The sequence below is a fragment of the Lagenorhynchus albirostris genome, chromosome 4 (genome assembly GCF_949774975.1).
Source record: "Lagenorhynchus albirostris chromosome 4, mLagAlb1.1, whole genome shotgun sequence".
NCBI classification, from domain to species: domain Eukaryota; kingdom Metazoa; phylum Chordata; class Mammalia; order Artiodactyla; family Delphinidae; genus Lagenorhynchus; species Lagenorhynchus albirostris.
Window position 1 is genome coordinate 84,999,015 of NC_083098.1, and position 18,139 is coordinate 85,017,153.

The following is an 18,139-nucleotide window of genomic DNA, read 5'->3' on the forward strand; positions in this document are numbered from 1 at the left end:
GAAATTTCCAAATTATAATTTGAAGAGTATTTGTTCTGTATTTTCATTATGATTCATTGATGGAAATGGTGAAAAAGTGAAAAGATTGGGACTAAGAATTAAATCCTAAACCCATCCCTCTCCCCTAGATCCCTTCTCCAAGATCACTTGAATCAAGTAATCAACATCCCTTGGTTATACAATTAACTACAAAACTACCGACTATGCCGTAACTTAGTTATCATTTCTCATCAGATCTACTTTTAAGGATATAATGATTCTGATAAATGCTTTGTTGAATTAAGCCTCACTATATCTTAAGAGAATTTTCTTAATATAAATATCTAATATCTTACCAGGGACCAGCTGTCCTCTTGACCACCAACCTTACCCTCTTTGCTGATTTGTATTAGCTCTCTGGCTCCTAGGAATTCAAATTTTCTACTCCTATTTACACTCTCTGCTGAACATTTCGAACTTCTTGATTTGCTTTCAAGGCTTCAGTTGCTATCACATGTTAAATAAACATGTTATTTCAATGTGACAATTAATTCAGAGATTTTTGGGTATAGCAATCACTCCCACTGCTCCAAATGAAGGATCAAAAGAAGTGCAGGCTTCTGATTTGTAGTCCGTGGAAAAGCAAAGCTGTCCATTCACAAAAGGAACATGAAAGAGGTAGGAACAAAGCTACTCAGGCTTAAAGAGCTGCACAGCTTTCTAGCGTTTCTTGTTCTATTTTAAGAAATTTGGGACCTTGCACATACAATTTTAATAATGGAAGAACTTACTTAAAAAAAGAATTTGCTGCATATCCAGACAACTGTAGAACCTAGGTATCAGAACCATTATACACAGAATTTTTACATCTAGAAGGAACCTATGTAGTCATTTAATTCAACCCCCTTATTTTGCAGATGAGAAAATTTTGAGGCCCCAAATGGCTCAAAGTGATCAACCAAGGACATATAGGTAGCTGGATACAAAACCAGGGATCAGGAGGCATTCAGAATGTTGGTCAAATCACTCACAAAGGAATGGAAATTTTTGCTTACCTTTACCTTAAGGCATTAGTGAGTGCAAGGACCAAGGGTATGAAGGGAGAATGATAGTACAATATGAATGAGGATAATTTAACAATAACAACAACAACAAAAGACATGAGAATTCAGGATCTTAGACAAAAGTCTACTGCTCTGTTACTGCCCCTTAGCTAGGGTTAAGACAGCAAGAGTCTCTTAGTTTTCCATGGGGCAGAGATAATATCTCTATCTCTGGCTAATCAAAGGTTTTTAATACTCTGGCTCTGTGTAATTTATAATGTCATTACTTTCTTACTATTTCTTTTCCTATTATGTGTTTTGGTTTGGAAGCTTGAATTGGAGAGGTATGGGGTAGTGATTAAGAGCATTTTAGGAAGGTTCTAGAACTGTGCTGTCCAATATAGTTAGCTACTAGCCCCCATGTGGCTTTTTTTTTTTTTTTTTCTGTACGCGGGCCTTTCACTGTTGTGGCCTCTCCCGTTGCAGAGCACAGGCTCCGGACGCGCAGGCTCAGCGGCCATGGCTCATGGGCCCAGCCGCTCCGCGGCATGTGGGATCTTCCCGGACCAGGGCACGAACCCATGTCCCCTGCATCGGCAGGCAGACTCTCAACCACTGCGCCAACAGGGAAGCCCCCCATGTGGCTATTTTAATTAAGAAAATAAAATAAAAAAGTTCTTTAGTTGAACTAGTCATGTTTCAAATGCTCAAGTAGCCCCATGGGGCTAGTGGCTGCCAGATTGGATGGTGCAGAGATAGAACATTTCCATCATTGCATAAAGTTCTATTGCATAGTGCTGATTCAACTCTGTTACTATGTATCTGGACGAGTTATTTAACTTCTCTAAGTCTTACCTCCAATAGCAATACAGGAATGAGTAATACATAGTATTTTCTTTTAGAGGATACTTCATGGGAGGATTATTAAATGAATGCATAACCCTAGCACAGAAAAAGTACACAATCAAGGTAAATAAACTCCTATTAGTAGATCCTTGCTTTTCAAAGGCCAATGGGAAGGCCTGTAATCTCAGTCTTTTGTCTTATACAATGTTGTTTGTTCGGTTGTCTTCCTAAAAAACGATCGCCAACATTATCAATTTTTATAACTAAATTTCCTGATTCCTAATTAAAATGGCCTTTAACAAACCCAGTAGACATCCTAACCCACAATATAAACATCTGGGAATAGGCCATTTATGGAGCATTTAAAACATATTTCTCTGTGATTCCTACTAGATCTTTACATGGTGACAGAGGAAATATATCTAACATTTCTGCTTAGTTTCATATCTTTGATGTTACTAAGATGGTAAGTCATATTTCAAAGAATTGCATCATGAGATCATTCAAATCTTTTGTAACAGACGTTCACTGTAATGAACTCTACATTGCTGGATATTTCCAGGCTACTGGGAAACATTTAATTTTTAGCTTATTGTCCCTCTGCAGTAGGCTATGAATTTGTAAGTCAGAAAATGCCTAAACATAGAAAAGAGGCAAGTATCAAACAAATCAAGTAACCAACTATTTATAGAGTAACTCCTGAGATGCATTATTGCACCAGTTGTTAGAAACTGGGGATGCAAAGAAGGTATGATTTTTTTCTTTTAGTGAAGGGACTTAGAATTTGAAGACTTAAGTTTTATAAAGTGGAAAAAAGTAAACAGCAACACTAATACTTGCAATTCTTCAGATTTCACACATCTGTGCGCACACAATATGCACCACGGCCAATACTATCTTTTTATTAGAAACTATTTAGATTTCCTCACTATCATCACCAGAACTTGCATTAGGCTTTCTTAATGGAGTAATTTTTCAAAAAGAAGTTTTAAAAATCACTTCACAAGAATTATACTGTATATGATTTTGCGTAGAAAACAAAGCTGCATTGAAACTCTTAAGTGGTCTGTTGGCTCACTCCCCAGGTAAGTGATAAGCTGCCTCATAGCTTCTGGCATTCAGAACTCATGCTTTTGCCAAAGTGCAGATTACTATATCATGAATCTTTTGACATCTTTTACACATATTCAAAGTCACAAATGTAAAATAAGAATGTAAATTGCTTAGTGTAGGCTAGCAGTCTCTAAAAATATTTTTATGCATATCCTTTTCAGTATACTTTTAAGCATGTGCCCCAATATATGGATATTTATGAGTTTATAAAAGATATACATATGTCATTGTACAATTATTATTTACATTATAAAATAGAAAAAGAATAGATTTAAAAAATAAAATGTAAATAAACATTCTAGTATATATACATATAATTACCATTTCTCCAACAGATCATCTTGTACATCCCCAATTGGAACGTAACTGCGATCAGAATTTACAGAAAGGAAAGATCAGTATGGGCTAGTGATCGGAAAGGCAACAAGCAGCAGGTGAGATCTGAAATACATCTTAAGGTTTAGATGAGCAAGGAGGAAGAGAAGTTGGGGTTTTCTCTTTTAAGGAGAGGACAAGGCAGGTGCATAAAGAGAAATGGCAAGAGGCAAAGAAAAAGAATACATTCACCTCTTCCCTTCTCAAGAGAAATACTTTTTCATTTTGGAATTTAAGGAGTTCTCTGCTGGTCCTGCAGTCAGAATATCTGTGGTGAAAAGAGTCAAATGTTGTTTATATAAGAATCAGATTTTCTTAAACAATAACCAGTGTGAAGGAGAAGGGCCAGTGGGCCCTCTCATACAATGCTGCTGAGAATTAAAAGAGGAGTAATGTTCCTGAAATAACTTTGAGAATACAGATCAAAAACCCTAAAAACGTGCACACCCTTGGGACTTTATCCAGAGGAAATGGTCATCTGTATGTAGAGATCTAACTATGGGGACGGGGTTATCACAGGTTGTTTCTAACAAGAAAATACTGGAAACAATCTAAATTCCAAAAAAATTCGAATATTGGTTAAATAACCAAAATGTATGTCTGTGCAAGGGAGAATGATGCAGCCATTCAAAAAGATACAGGAGAACATTTAATGACATAGCAAGCTGTTTTACTGGACACTGCTTTTGCCTATCCAGGATTCTTTCTATGGTAACAGACCCATCTCGACCTTTTGGGAAACCACACATACCCTACCTCAGTTCACAGGGCTTGGGCAGAGTTGAGTCTTCCCCCTGGGCAGAGGTGAGCAAGCAGCTGAGGCCTGGCCAACGAGAGTATCATATCTTCTGGTTATAATGATTGATTTGGGTGGACATAAGATCCAAAGAAAACCAATGAGAGTCCATTTCAAGATGTTTGTTGGTACTCTTGGAAAAGAGTCACTCTCTTTCCATTGAGGAGGTTAAGCTGATAAAAAGTAAACTTGGAGCTACTAGTGGCTTTTTGCTACCACAAAGAAAGCCTGCCTAAGGAAATGCCATCACAAAGGAAAACAGATTCTAAAGAGGGGGAAAAAAAGGATTTCTGGTGTTATTTGAGTATCTGGATTCATCATGTCTAAAGTTGTTTGAGTTTTTATTTACTTATGTGAATCAAAATGTTCTAGTTTTTTGGGCTTCCCTGGTGGCGCAGGGGTTGAGAGTCCGCCTGCCGATGCAGGGGACACGGGTTCATGCCCCGGTCCGGGAAGATCCCACATGCCGCGGAGCGGCTGGGCCCGTGAGCCGTGGCCGCTGAGCCTGCGCATCTGGAGCCTGTGCTCCGCAACGGGAGAGGCCACAACAGTGAGAGGCCCGCGTACAGAAAAAAAAAAAAAAAAAAAGTTCTAGTTTTTGCTTGTCAGTTTGAGTTGGGGCTTCTGCCTTTTTTGACCAAAGGAGTCTTAATTTTATATTTACATTAGGGCAAAAAAGGTTACAAAATAGTATGTACAATAAGATTCAGATTTTTATTCTAAAAATATATTTTTATTCCATACTTACCTAAAATATACTGGAAGGATACTTCCTCAAATTGTTAATGGTTATTATTTTGGGGTGGCAGGGTAATTTGTAATTTTTGTTTTTCCATTTTTGCTTATCTCTATGTGCTCACGTCTCAGTGGTAAAAATAGTAAATAATATGGGAAAAAACTCATTAAAAAATTAGATCCAAAGATTCCGAAGAGTTCTATCCAGCTGTCCTCACCTCTTGCACCCTGTTGATTTTAACCTCCAAACCATTCTTCACATCTACCACAGTAATGAGTTTTAGCTGGACACATGGCTACCCAGGCAGAGACCACAGCTGCGCCTCCTCCTTTGCTACTAGTCGTGGCCATGTGATTAGGTTTTCAACAATGGCACGTGAGCAGAAATGATATATGCAACTTGTGTTATTTGCTTAATGTCCTCCCTTTTCTTTCTTTGGTCCTTCCCATAGGCTAGAATGCAGAGGGGAGCTGAGGAAGCTTTGACCATAAAGAAATAATAACACCCTACAGGATGGAGAAACAATATAGAAGGAATCTGGGTCTCTGAGGGAACCTGTGTAGCAGAGCTACCTGTCTGCCCTGGGTCACTTCCCCATTTGTTAGGTGACAGAGAAACTTCTATTTTATTTGAGCCACTATATTTCTGAATCTCTTTGTTATATTATCTTAGCCTATTCTCTACTAATATATTCCCTAAAGTTAAATGGCCAAATTATATGGCTCTGTGCGTGAGTGATTATGTGGTGTGTGTATGTGTGTGCATGTGTATCATTGTTTTCATGCCTCATATATCTAATTCTAAAAATGTAAAACTTCACTATCCAGTTCCAACTAGATGAAAATAAAATACAAGCAATAAGTGTCATAAAAGGTTCTTTTGCCTTAAAAATCTGGACTTATAAATACCAGTTGTGCAACTGTAATGCTCAACATTTTTCCTAAGCTGATTCTTTCTAGGAACTAACATGATTCCAATAAATTCCTATTCTGTTTAAACCAGCCAATTTCAGTTGCTTAAAACTAAGAACACTGATTGATACAGTGTACAGACAGGCTTTAGAGGGCTCACGAATTCCTTGAACCCCATATGAAATATTTAACACACACATGTGCACATGCGCACATGTATGTGCACACACACATACAGACGGTTTTCTGGGGAGAGTTTCCATGGCTTATGTCAAGGGAATCCATGATATGACTTGGGCATACACATTGTGTATTGCATACACAATGCAATACATCCTTCCCAGATACAAGTACAATATAGTTGAACTTCTTTGCCATCTCTGGAAGCAAAATTTTTTTCATGTGGAAACATATAAGATTTTAATTTTAAAGTAAACCAGAATTAATAGAATGGTTCAAACAAGGAGATATAGAGACAACCTAAAGAGGGTCAAGAAAAAGGAGATAGCACTTGAGAAACGGTATATTATGAAGATAACCCCTTGTTGGGAGAGGAGAAGGACCTAAATGCCTTCAAGATGAGTCAAAGAATAGCAAATCAACTGACAAAGTATAGAAGAGTTCAAGGGTATGTGCAGTTGAAACACAGAGTAGCAAACAATGGATAAGACAGATCGGATGACTGTGGGTAAAGGGTTGTGGGTCGAGAGATTATACCTGTATGCCAGCCAGGGTTGGCTTTTTCAAGAACCAGGCTGAGAAAATTAGTTGAGGAGAGAAAGTGAAACTGGATAGACTGAATCATTAACTGTTATGTTGATCCAAGTTGAACTCAGTGATTAAATGAATAGTCACAGAGAACTGCTTACTGGTATGTGTGCATGAAATCTACATGTTAATCGTTTGGGTTCAAAATGCAGCTATTTCCAAGTGATCAAGGTCAATATCAACAGTGATAAGTTAGATTGATGATATGTATCTTTGATATGATGTGCTGAAAATGGTACTTTACCTTTGTGGTCTTCCTCCTTAAAACTCATTAACCCCCATCTAAGCATGAGAAAAATATCAGACAAATCCCAACTGAGTAAGACATTCTACAAAACACCTGACCACTACTCCCCAAACTGCTAAGGTCATCAAAAACAAGGAAAGTTTGAGAAACTGTAACAGCCCAGAGGAGCCTAAGGAGATATGATTAAATGTAACTGGTATCATGGACTATAACAGATAAAAGGACGTTAGGACGTTTTCTGTAACAGAAAAAAGGAAATTAAGGAAATCTGAATAAAGTATGGGCTTTAGTTAATAATAATGTATCATACTGGTTTAACAGTAACAGATACACCATATTAATATATTAGTAATAGGGAAAACTGGGTGTGGGATATAAGGAACTCACCATACTATCTTTGAAATTTTCCTGTAAATCTAAAACTATTGTAAAAATATAAACTTTAGTTTTTTAAACGCGGTTTCATTTTACTTACTAATCTTGAGCAAGTTACTTACCCTTTCTGTGCCTCATTGGCCCCATCTCTACAATTAGAATGATAATAATAGCAATCTAACTCAGAAATTTGTGAAGACTAAATGAGGTAATATAGTACTAAAATGCTTAGAACAGTGTCTCACAGATAGCAAGCCCCCAATCAATATTAGCTATTATAATTTTTGGATATTTGTATAGAAGTATTTTATACATATTGACTAAAAGTAGTCTGATATATAAAATATTAAACCCTAACTTTATAAACAAAGGTTGTTTATAATGAAATTATAATGAAAATATAAATAATGTAAATTTCTCCAATATGTCAATATTACATAATTTCAAAATTGGCAAATCCAGTAAAGTGTAAACCGTGTTTAAGCTATCGTCACATGGTGAGCCACTATGTAAACCTGGCTGGCCCTGGTGAAAATTCATCCTGAGTTAAAGTCATTGGAACCTACTGCTCACATAGGTCACAACAGTTACTTAGGGTTTAAAATTCCTCATGGTATAGAAACCAAAGTTTTTTATTTTATTTTAAAAACAAAGTAATGACTTAGAGTTGATTCCACAGACAGAGAGTGGCTAGGCTATAGACCCAAGATCCAAGTTAAAAGATAAGAAATCACTTAGATGTGTGACAGCAGAAATTACCATAAGCCAAAGGCTCAGGCAGACATTTCTCCTACTTAGAATACAACTGATCAAACATATTAGCAACATATGCTGCCTCTTAACTTCTGCTTTAACTTGTCTGGACCCACTGTAGGGGTTATGATTCTGTGTATGTAAAACCATTAAGTTGTCTTCCCTTTTTTCTAATAACTCAAAATTTCAATCTGAGTTCTGAGGTCTATGCAAGTATTACGACCGCTTAAATGAGAAATTCTTCGTATATTGTATTTCCCCACCATGTGATATCAATCTATAGTATACTCAAATAAAATGTTTACTATATATTTTATTATTTGCAAATATTATATAATGAAAATAACTATTTCCAAGTTATATACAAAATCTGATGAATGTCAGTGCAGCTTCTTTTGACATTAACAGTGATAGTTTTTGATTTGTTTACAGTAGAAGGGCAAACACCTAGAGAGACTGCTTACTTAATCAAAAAGCTGGGGGCAAATAAATTTATCCTCATAACGAAGATCAAAGACTCAGAGCTGGAGGACTGAAGGAGGATGTGACAATTAGATGTATTTAAATCTAGGGAAAAAATGGAAAAGTAAAAGTATACACGCAAATGACGTTTCTAAAATCTAGAATACTTTTTTGCAATAAGATGTTGGGATAGAAATTTTAACCCACCAGGAAGATTAAATTTCTTTGACAGATTTCCCCTCTTATATCTAAAAATCAAAGACATGTTCTCTAAGTACATTTTATTTTTGAAATAATATTTTAGAAATAGTTTGGTCACTGCAGATGTGAACTGTTTACTCCCATCTTATTATTTACTCTCTCAATCTTCTTGATTAGCATTTGAAAACAACTAAATTTATTTTAAATTTTAAAACATATAATTTTCTTATTTTTATAACTCCTACAACTAAAAATAACAATTGTATTTTCTTGAAGTATGCACATAGCTACCTCAGTAAAAAAAAAAGTCTTTTTCTGTCATAATGAATATCCCATCAAGATGACACTTTAATATGGATACTAAAGAATAGATTAACTTAATTTCAGTAATCATTAGCTATGCAAACTACTTCTGTTGAAGGAAGTAAATTATAGTGACCTATGTGTGTACAACCTTTCTAAGGTTATACATGTATATAAATTTTATACTCACATATGCATACTCTCTCCAGGTAGTAGATACATGTTAAGATTTTCATAACTAATGCTGGTAAACGAATGAATGTTTTGGTTTTTTTCTAATTTTGTTAGAATATTCTTGATACATTGTATTGGTTTCAAATAAAAAGATGATTACTCTTTGGTTTCCCTCCAAATGGGAATGGTTTTATCCCCAAAATGATAAACCCTGAACCTTTTAATATATACTTTATTCTTTTTATGGCAACAAGTATCCAAAGAAAATACAAAACAATGAAACCATATTAATTCAAATAATCTCCAATCAAAATTATTCGTGGTTCCTATTCCCTTAAAATAATGCTAAATCATAAACTAATTAAATTTAAAAAAATTAAATACACTAGTTACCTATGTAGAGATATTCCCTTCTCTCCATTAAACAAATGATTACAGAGGACTGTTCTATATTTGTTACTATTCCAGCATCACAGTTCAGAATTCCATATTCTGAAGATTAGAAGGCGGTAAATATCCCCAAGTAAAAGATATCTGAATATACGAACTCATTTTGTCTCCATCTCTTATGATGCCTATATTAATAATAACCAACATACAAATTACAAGTGTTATCAAAACCTGTAAAGAAATTTTAAAAGAAAAAGGATCCAGTAATTAATCTAGAAAAATAATAAGCCTTTAAATATTTTTGAATGAAGGTGAATCAGAAAGATGACTTTCAGGCCCTAACTTGTTACATAATATGCTATAGTATTGATAGTTTAAACTGATAAAGAAGAAAATTCATTTCAGAGGTAAAGCCTGGTTCCACGGGTGAAGGTGGAAAAAGTCATTATGAAATTACCAATTTTTAATTTTCTCTCCTCAAACTCATTTCCTCTTCTTTTTGCCCCCTTTTCACCAGCTGACCACATCTAGCTCCTCTATGTTCCCTTACACTCTACTGAAGGAATGTCCTTCATTTCCCTAAATAGCACAATTTTCAGAGAAGTGAAGGCAACAGGAATTAGTAGAGCTGTCATCTTAGAAAGAGACATGTTACTGTATTCTCTGAATTAGTCTGGAGGGCTGCAACATAGGACAAAGAGAAATAACCATAAGAAAAATATTATTGATAACTACAATGGTGCAAAAATTATTGGCAACTACAATATGCCTCTCCTCATAAAACCTTTCATTTTCATAAAAATTTAAAAATGACTCTATAATCTGTTGCAAACTAAAATGTCATAAAAATTTTTATACTATAGAAATGTCTTCTATAGTTTTGCTATGACTATAGAAGATAAACGAATGAAGCAAAATGCAAGGCAAGGATGCATAAAATTGCTACCATGTATTATTTTCAGGGCAGAGCCAGATCTATATAGGGAACACAAGATATTTCAAAAGGAAAGCTATTTGTTGTCTTTATAATTTTACAGAATTAAAATCAATATTAGAACATTTAAAAAAATTCCAGCAAAAGTATCACATATACATACCAAGATATTACATATGTGTATATATGTAGAGGTATGTGTATATATATATATATAAAATCATAGATTTTAAGTAATAATACTAAATTATTTTAAACAGTATATAGAATATACCCCCACACCCCATTTCTATCAGTAAGAAAATAATCAACCTGCATGAACTGGAATCAGATTCATTTTCTTCTTCACTAGTGCCATCATCCACTTCTGGTCTATCCAGCCAGTGTGCACCGCCACAATCTTCTGCTGTAAACTCAAACGCAGGGACTTCAGAGGTGGATGCCATTGGCCAAGAAGGTGAATTCTGAAAATCCAGTTGGCTGGACCTTCGGTAACCAATTGAAGCCAAAGGCAATTGTAGGCTACACGGATCTAAAAACTTTCTCCCACCGTTTGCTCCAGTCTGTCCTCGATTCCAAAATTCTCCCTGCTGGCTGTCAACTGTAGAATTCGGAGATGATCCTTGATGGCTAAACCACCTCCATCTGATTTTCAAAATCTGCTTCACATCAAACTCTTTACGAGAACCAGACATCCTCAGAGAAACCAAGTGATCGTCTAGGCAACGGGCAAAAAGCACTGCACAGAGATTTGTGCATCCAACCAAGACAAGAGAAGTATATGCCCTGTTGTACACAATAAACAAATTGAAAGGAAAATAAATCACATTCACATATATATCTACATTTACTTTTATACCAATATATCAGATTATAGAGAACAAAGGACAATGAAAAAAAGATGAAACACGGTGGAACATTCCATTCAATCAGAGCAAACTCTCATCCACCTATCCTGAAACAGCTAGACCACTGTCCCCTACTCTCCTTTCCCTTACTGACCATTAGCTCTCACAAACACTGACAGCATTCATTAAAGTCCTTTTAAACGCAGAACACCACCCCCTTTTCTTAAACCACAAATGACAGTGACAGAAAGCACTATCCCGTAGTCGCAGTGTCTCAGTCTCTGCTGCTTAGTATATTAACTCTTTTATTGCTGAAACAAGAAATGTATGCCACAGCATTTTCCTTTGTACTTAAAAATCACTGTAAAACTAAAATGTTTCTATTTTTATACTAAGTTCCTAAATGAGATATCACAAAACAACAGGTTGTTTTAAAGTTTTTTTAAATTAGATGAGTTATAGTGATTTTCAAGCTGGCTCTTTGGATGCAGGGTCAGGAAGAAGGAGGAGTACAAAGGTGGGGTTCCCATTCACTGCTCTCCACTTCTATCTTCTCCCTTCAGGAAAGGAGTGTGTTTCATTAATATAGTAAGATCTGGGTAAGACTTCATCTGAGCAAAGAATATTGAGAAGACTAAGAAGAAAGAAAAAGTCTGAAAACTACAAAGGATCAAAATACGACAGTACTTATTCTTTCTCAAATAAATGACCTGAAGTCCATATTGCTCTATAATTAGGATTGAGCCACTCTGAATTACTACAATAGCCAAATTTCTATGACACTACTTAGGAAAAGGAAAGTGTGGCTCAAGAAAGCTACCTAGGACTGGGATAGGATTATTTCTTGGGTGTATAAGTACCCCGATGGTGCCCTCTGTTGTTGGCAAAACAAAGCAATGGTCTGAACATGGTTACAGCTAAGGAGAATTGATAAAGCAAATAAAAATCTATCAAATGCAGTCAAATTTTAAAATATTGAATGATTATTGTGAGCAAGACACTCTATAGGCATTATGGGGGAACAGATACATACATCTTGGTTCCTACCCTCAAAAATAATTAAATCGAGTTACTGAAACAACAAAATTGATAACTTAAGTATAAGAAATATTATAATGCTGCAGTATTAACATTTTGTCATCTACAAAAACAGAGTTTGAGTTTTCAGGGTGCTCAATATCTAGTGCTATATCAAAATGACAAAATAAATGACAAAAAAAGCTGCTTTGGAGGCTTACAAAAATATTGTGAGGTATATCTTAACCTCACACAGCTCTTTAGGAGAATAAAAATTATTCAGAGAAATAAGACTAATAGGCATGAAAAGCCATATATAATTTTGTGCCAAATACTGTAGGACAAACCATAAATACTATAAGAAAGAGAAAGGAGATATCAGGATGGTGTGGAGTGCTATGGGCCAGTTTCATTAGGGAGAAGGCTTCTAAGAATAGTAAGAAGTTTTACAGCCAGAATGATGAAAGATTTTATAAAGGAAGAAAGATATTAACAAAGCATGAAGTGAGCACACTGACAAAGAAAGAGGGGGGAATATCAGTTTGATCAGCCAACCAGAAATACCTAATTAATATTAAGGAGTAATAAGAGATAAATTTGGATGCATAAGATGACATAAAATGCCCTGAACACACATCAAAGGTGTAAAGGCTAGTAGGCAATGTTAAGTGGACTGTTGAACGGGGCAATGTTTTAGAAAATTAATTTGGCAGTAGTATGCAGGATGCATTAGAGAATGAAATGACACCATTCCCTCTCCTCTCACCTCTGTCAAACTCCTTTTATCAACACCCTTCTAACTCCACTCTACCTATCCAACTTTGTTTCTAACTATTTTCCAAATGGACACACTGCTTCATCAGTTAAGACAAAGTCTACTGTGCTTCCTGTTTTACATGCTGTTTGTGTCCCAATTTCTCTGGTTTTGAAATCCCACTCATCCCTCAAGGTTTAGCACAGATACTGCTGCCCTTAGAAAGGCTTCTCCAATTACTCTAGCCTTGTGGTTCTCAACAAAGGCAGCAACAGCTCTCTGCTCCCACACCCCAGAAAGGCTTCTGGAAGAAGGGGGCATGGATTTTTAGTTGTTGGAATGACAAGAGAGGGCTATGGGCATTGAATGGGCAGGGGCCAGAGATGGTAAACATCTTGCAGTGCATGGTATAGACCCACACAATGAAGAAATGCCACTGTAGTAGTTCATAATGATCTTGCCATCACTGTCTTCATGCAAATAAGAATTTACGAAGCATTTACATGTTTAAGGCACCACAAGAGGTAGAAAAATAAATAACAAAGATCTTTCTTTAAAGAGGGCTATACTCTGGTAGAGAAAAGGATAATTAAACGAACATTACAAATAAAGAATACATTTTGATATATATAATTTTATATAAATATAATTTCTAATTTCAAATTCAATCTGTCAACATGAGAACAATTACCAGAGAGTCCATTTACACTGTGCCAGCTCCAAAAGCTAATTTTAATTGTTTTGCTGTTTGGTTGATTGGTTGGAGCCTGAACACAAGAGTGGACTTCATTAACGACCACTGAGATGGGCTTCCCTGGTACCGCAGTACGTAAGAATCCTCCTGCCAATGCAGGGGACACAGGTTCGAGCCCTGGTCCAGGAAGATCCCACATGCTGCGGAGCAACTAAGCCCATGCGCCACAACTACTGAGCCTGCGCTCTACAGCCTGCGTGCCACAACTACTGAAGCCCGCATGCCTAGAGCTTGTGCTCCGCAACAAGAGAAGCCACTGCAGTGAGAAGCCCGTGTACCACAACGACGAGTAGCCCCTGCTTGCCCCAACTAGAGAAAGCCCACGTGCAGCAATGAAGACCCAATGCAGCCAAAAATAAATAAAGTTTAAAAAATTTATTAAAAAAGACCACTGATATGCAAGACATTTCCCGATATAGAGAAGAAATCCAAAGATGTGAACGTTAAAATGTTGAACCATGCCTCCACTCCCAAGAGGGGCCAAAGACCCTCTTCACCAAGGTAGTGAGATATACATTAAATAAATACCTCTTTAATGTAGTAGCTCTTCTGAGTAGACTAGAGATGCATATGGGAGATTAGCCACTGAAATAGGCTTTCTGATTTTAAAGGGATACTAGGATCTTGGGTTGACAAAGGCCAAGTAGCAGCCTTTAACCACTGCTGTAATAGTCATGGGTTTGGTTACATGCATACATACATACATACGCATGTATATACAAAAGCTCACCACCACCCCAACCTTTTGTATTGGTGGACTCATACTGCATGCTTTTTTCACTGAGACACTTATTTTGTCAATCTTCCTCCTTCTTCCTGGTAATCAATGTTGACAGCTTGGTGTACAGCCTTTCACACCTTTCTCTTTGTTTATAAAATTCATATCCAAACTTATATACACATATATAGGAGTTTTTGTTATTGTTTTATAAAAGAGATCATACTGTATACATATTTTTGGCATTTTGCTTTTCCCACCAAAATTATATACATGGAAATATAAACTAATAATGATCTTTTTAATAGTTGCATAATATTCCATAATTGTAAAACACAATTTATTAAACTACTTCCTTGCTAGTGGGCATGCAAATTGATTTCAGGTTTTTTTTGTTTTATGCTATTAAGATAATGTTGAAATAAACATCCTTGTGAGGCTTTTGTGTCTCTGGAATTTATTCACAGGAGTGGAACTGCTGGGTTGCAAGTATGTGCATCTTAAATTTGAAAAGATAGTTTACTTTCCTGAAATTTATATTTTCAAAAGTAAAGTGAGTATATCCTCATTCATTTTCACAGGCCCACCAGTCAACAATAAGTATTATAATTCTTTATATTTCTAATATGAGCCCTCTATTATCAACATCATTTTGATATAAACCACCCTTTTCCCACTGAATTGAGGTATTATTTTTGTTATGAATTTTAACAGTTCAGGATGCTAATTCTGTTGCACCATTTGTCTATTTTTATGCCAATATTAGTGTTTTAATTACAGTACAGTTACAATATGTTTATTATTTGTTAAAGCAAGTTCCTATCTACACATATAGTCTTTTACAATAAATTTTAAACTAATTTTGAATATGTACTCTTCTATATATACTTTAAAATAATATTACCCAATCCTCTCAACAAAAATCTCCAACCCTAGGGACTTCCCTGGTGGTCCAGTGGCTAAAACTCCATGCTCCCAGTGCAGGGGGCCCAGGTTTGATCCCACATGCTGCAACTAAAAGATCCTGCACACGACTGGCACAGCCAAATAAATAAATATTTTTTAAAAAATCCAACCCTATTGAGATTCTAATTGGAATTGCATTAAATTTGTGTATTAATTTTAAGATGGTTGGCATTTTATGATATCAAGGCTTCACATCCAAGCATGTTTTTTAGTTTGTTCAGATCTTATGCTCATTAATAAGATTTTTAAATCTTTTAACTATACGTCCTGTGCCTTTCTTATTAAAATTTTTATCATGTTCTTTTATTTTCTCTTTTTTCACTGTTGTAAATGCAATAAATTTTTTCTAGCATTTCCACATGGTTATTGCCATTATAATAAAAGTATTAAGTACATTTATCTTATATCCAGTCCTTTTATCAGACTTTCTCATTAGCTTTGATATTTTTAAAATTAGTGTTCATTTCTTGATAAGTTAGAGGCAACTTTGAGACATCTAGGTGGAGATGTCAGGTAGCTGGATAAATGTTCCTGGAGCTCAGATCCAAGCTCCAAGGAACTCTAACAGATGAAGGCAAAGGACACTAAGAAGGAACAACCAATGAAGTAGAGGAAAATCAGCAGTGTATGGTGTTAGGCAAGTCAAGGGATAAAGGTGTTTCAACGCAAAAGCCATGGTCACAATGTCAAATGAGAGGTCAGGTACCACGTGAAAAGAAAAATGTCCACTGGAATTGGCAATATAAAAATTTTGCCAAATCAGATAGGAGCAGTTTCAGTAAAGGGTTGGGGACCAAAGCCAGACTGCGGTGGGTTGAGAGTAACGGAAGATGGGAAATAAGAGAGAGCATGTACAGACAACGCCTTCAGAAAATTCTGCTCAATAGTGAGGCTGTGGAATGAGATTACAGCTGGAAGAGTTGAGGAATCAAGGCAATGGATTTGTTTTGCCTGCTTGTTTATTTGTTGATTTTAAAAAACACAGAACATATTAGAATGATGAGAATGATCCAACAGGAAGGTGAGATTGATGATTGCAGGTGAAAGCACTGGAGCAAAAAAAGTGAAGACTTTGATAAAAGAAAAAGGAATGGCACCTAAGCACAGTGGATGGCTTGGATAATCATTGTAGGTGGGATATTTCCTCTACTGTAAGATTTATGACTTTCTAAATGCATTGATTATTTAAAAAGGAAAGAAAAGACATGCACTAGTCAGTCTATTCAAGTTGAAAACCAAATAAGTCCTCTAAAAGGAGTCATGAAATAATAAAGATTAGAGGAGAAACTAAAGAATTAAGAAATGAAATGACAGAATTAGAGATCTATCTCTTTAAAAATGTGCTGGTACTGATGAATGGGGAGATTGGGATTGACATATATACACTAATATGTATAAAATGGATAACTAATGAGAAACCGCTGTATAAAAAAAAAAAAAAGAATCCACCTTCTAATGCCGGGGATATGGGTTTGATCCCTGGTCGGGGAGCTAAGATCCCACATACTGTGGGGCAACTAAGCCCGCACACCTTGACCACTGAGCCTGTGTGCTCTAGAGCTCACACGCCACACACACAAAAAAATTTGCTGGTATCTTCTCTTACCTCCTAGCAAGTTCAATCAAAGAAAAAACAAATTAGAACTTAGAATGAGGATAACATGACCATTAAAATAGAATATTTAAATAAAAGACTTAAAAAGATCACTATTGCAACAAAAATTTTAAATGTCATATTGAATAATGGAAATGATGACAAATGGAGAGAATTTAGGTAAGCAAAGTTGGAAAATACTCCTCAAAGACAGAATTTGCTCAAAATCCTTTATAGCTAGGTCTCTAACAATTTTCACCTAAGCTTAAGCCTGTCTAAGCATGGGTATTTTGGGGGAAAATCTTTACTCTAACAAAATACATTAAAAAATGATCTATTCATAAAGTAGCTTGTTATAACCCACTGATAGAAAGGGGTTTACAGAAATATTTCCCAGCTTTAACTGAATTCTTGGGCCAAATACTTTATGAAAAATATGTAGTAAACTTAAGCATTAAGGTTTTCATGGCATGGAATTCAGCATTTATTTAAATAACACTTTTTCTTCTGTCCCATCAACTTTTACTATACAATATAATATTGTTTCACTCAAAAATTTATGCATTTCTGATGAGAAGTCCTTCCTAGGGTAATTATTTATGAAAGAGCAATACATACTAAAAGGCATTACATTGTTAAATTATCAAAATGGTTTGCACAGGCTACTCTATATAAATTAGATCCCTCATCATTCTCTATCCCCTTGACCCTCCTGATTTTTTTCACAGCACTTATCATCCCCTAGCATATTAGATGCTATTCCCTTATTATTATCTTTACCCTCACCACAAAGTTAGCTGCAGTACAGCTTTGTTTGACTCACTGCTGTAGCCCTAGCACTTAAAACAGTACCTGAAAGGTGCTGAATAAATATTTCTCTAATGAATGAATCCAATAACTATAAGAGCAATAATAAAAGATATATACTTATTATGTACATTTTTGAAATTATAAAATAAACTTAAGGGGCTTCCCTGGGGGCGCAGTGGTTGAGAGTCTGCCTGCTGATGCAGGGGACATGGGTTCGTGCCCCGGTCCGGGAAGATCCCACATGCCACGGAGCGGCTAGGCCCGTGAGCCAT

At 35.8% G+C, this 18,139-nt stretch overlaps 1 protein-coding gene across 7 annotated transcripts in view; it reads right to left on the reverse strand.

The window, feature by feature from the left end:
• The window catches only part of KLHL5 (kelch like family member 5), a 75,256-nt gene that overhangs the window by 44,218 nt on the left and 12,899 nt on the right, over positions 1 to 18,139 (reverse strand). For 5 of the 7 annotated variants that reach the window (XR_009540362.1, XM_060148344.1, XM_060148343.1 and 2 more), the window contains exon 2: positions 10,719 to 11,192. The exons of 1 other annotated variant lie outside the window; for it this stretch is intronic. Coding sequence is in view for 4 of the 6 variants with exons in the window: in XM_060148344.1 (XP_060004327.1) it covers positions 10,719 to 11,101 (383 nt within the window). In the remaining 2 variants the exon portion in view is untranslated. Of the gene's footprint in view, positions 1 to 8,406; positions 8,423 to 10,718; positions 11,193 to 18,139 lie in introns of those variants that run through there. One more of the 7 variants, XM_060148342.1, reaches the window with a different exon arrangement.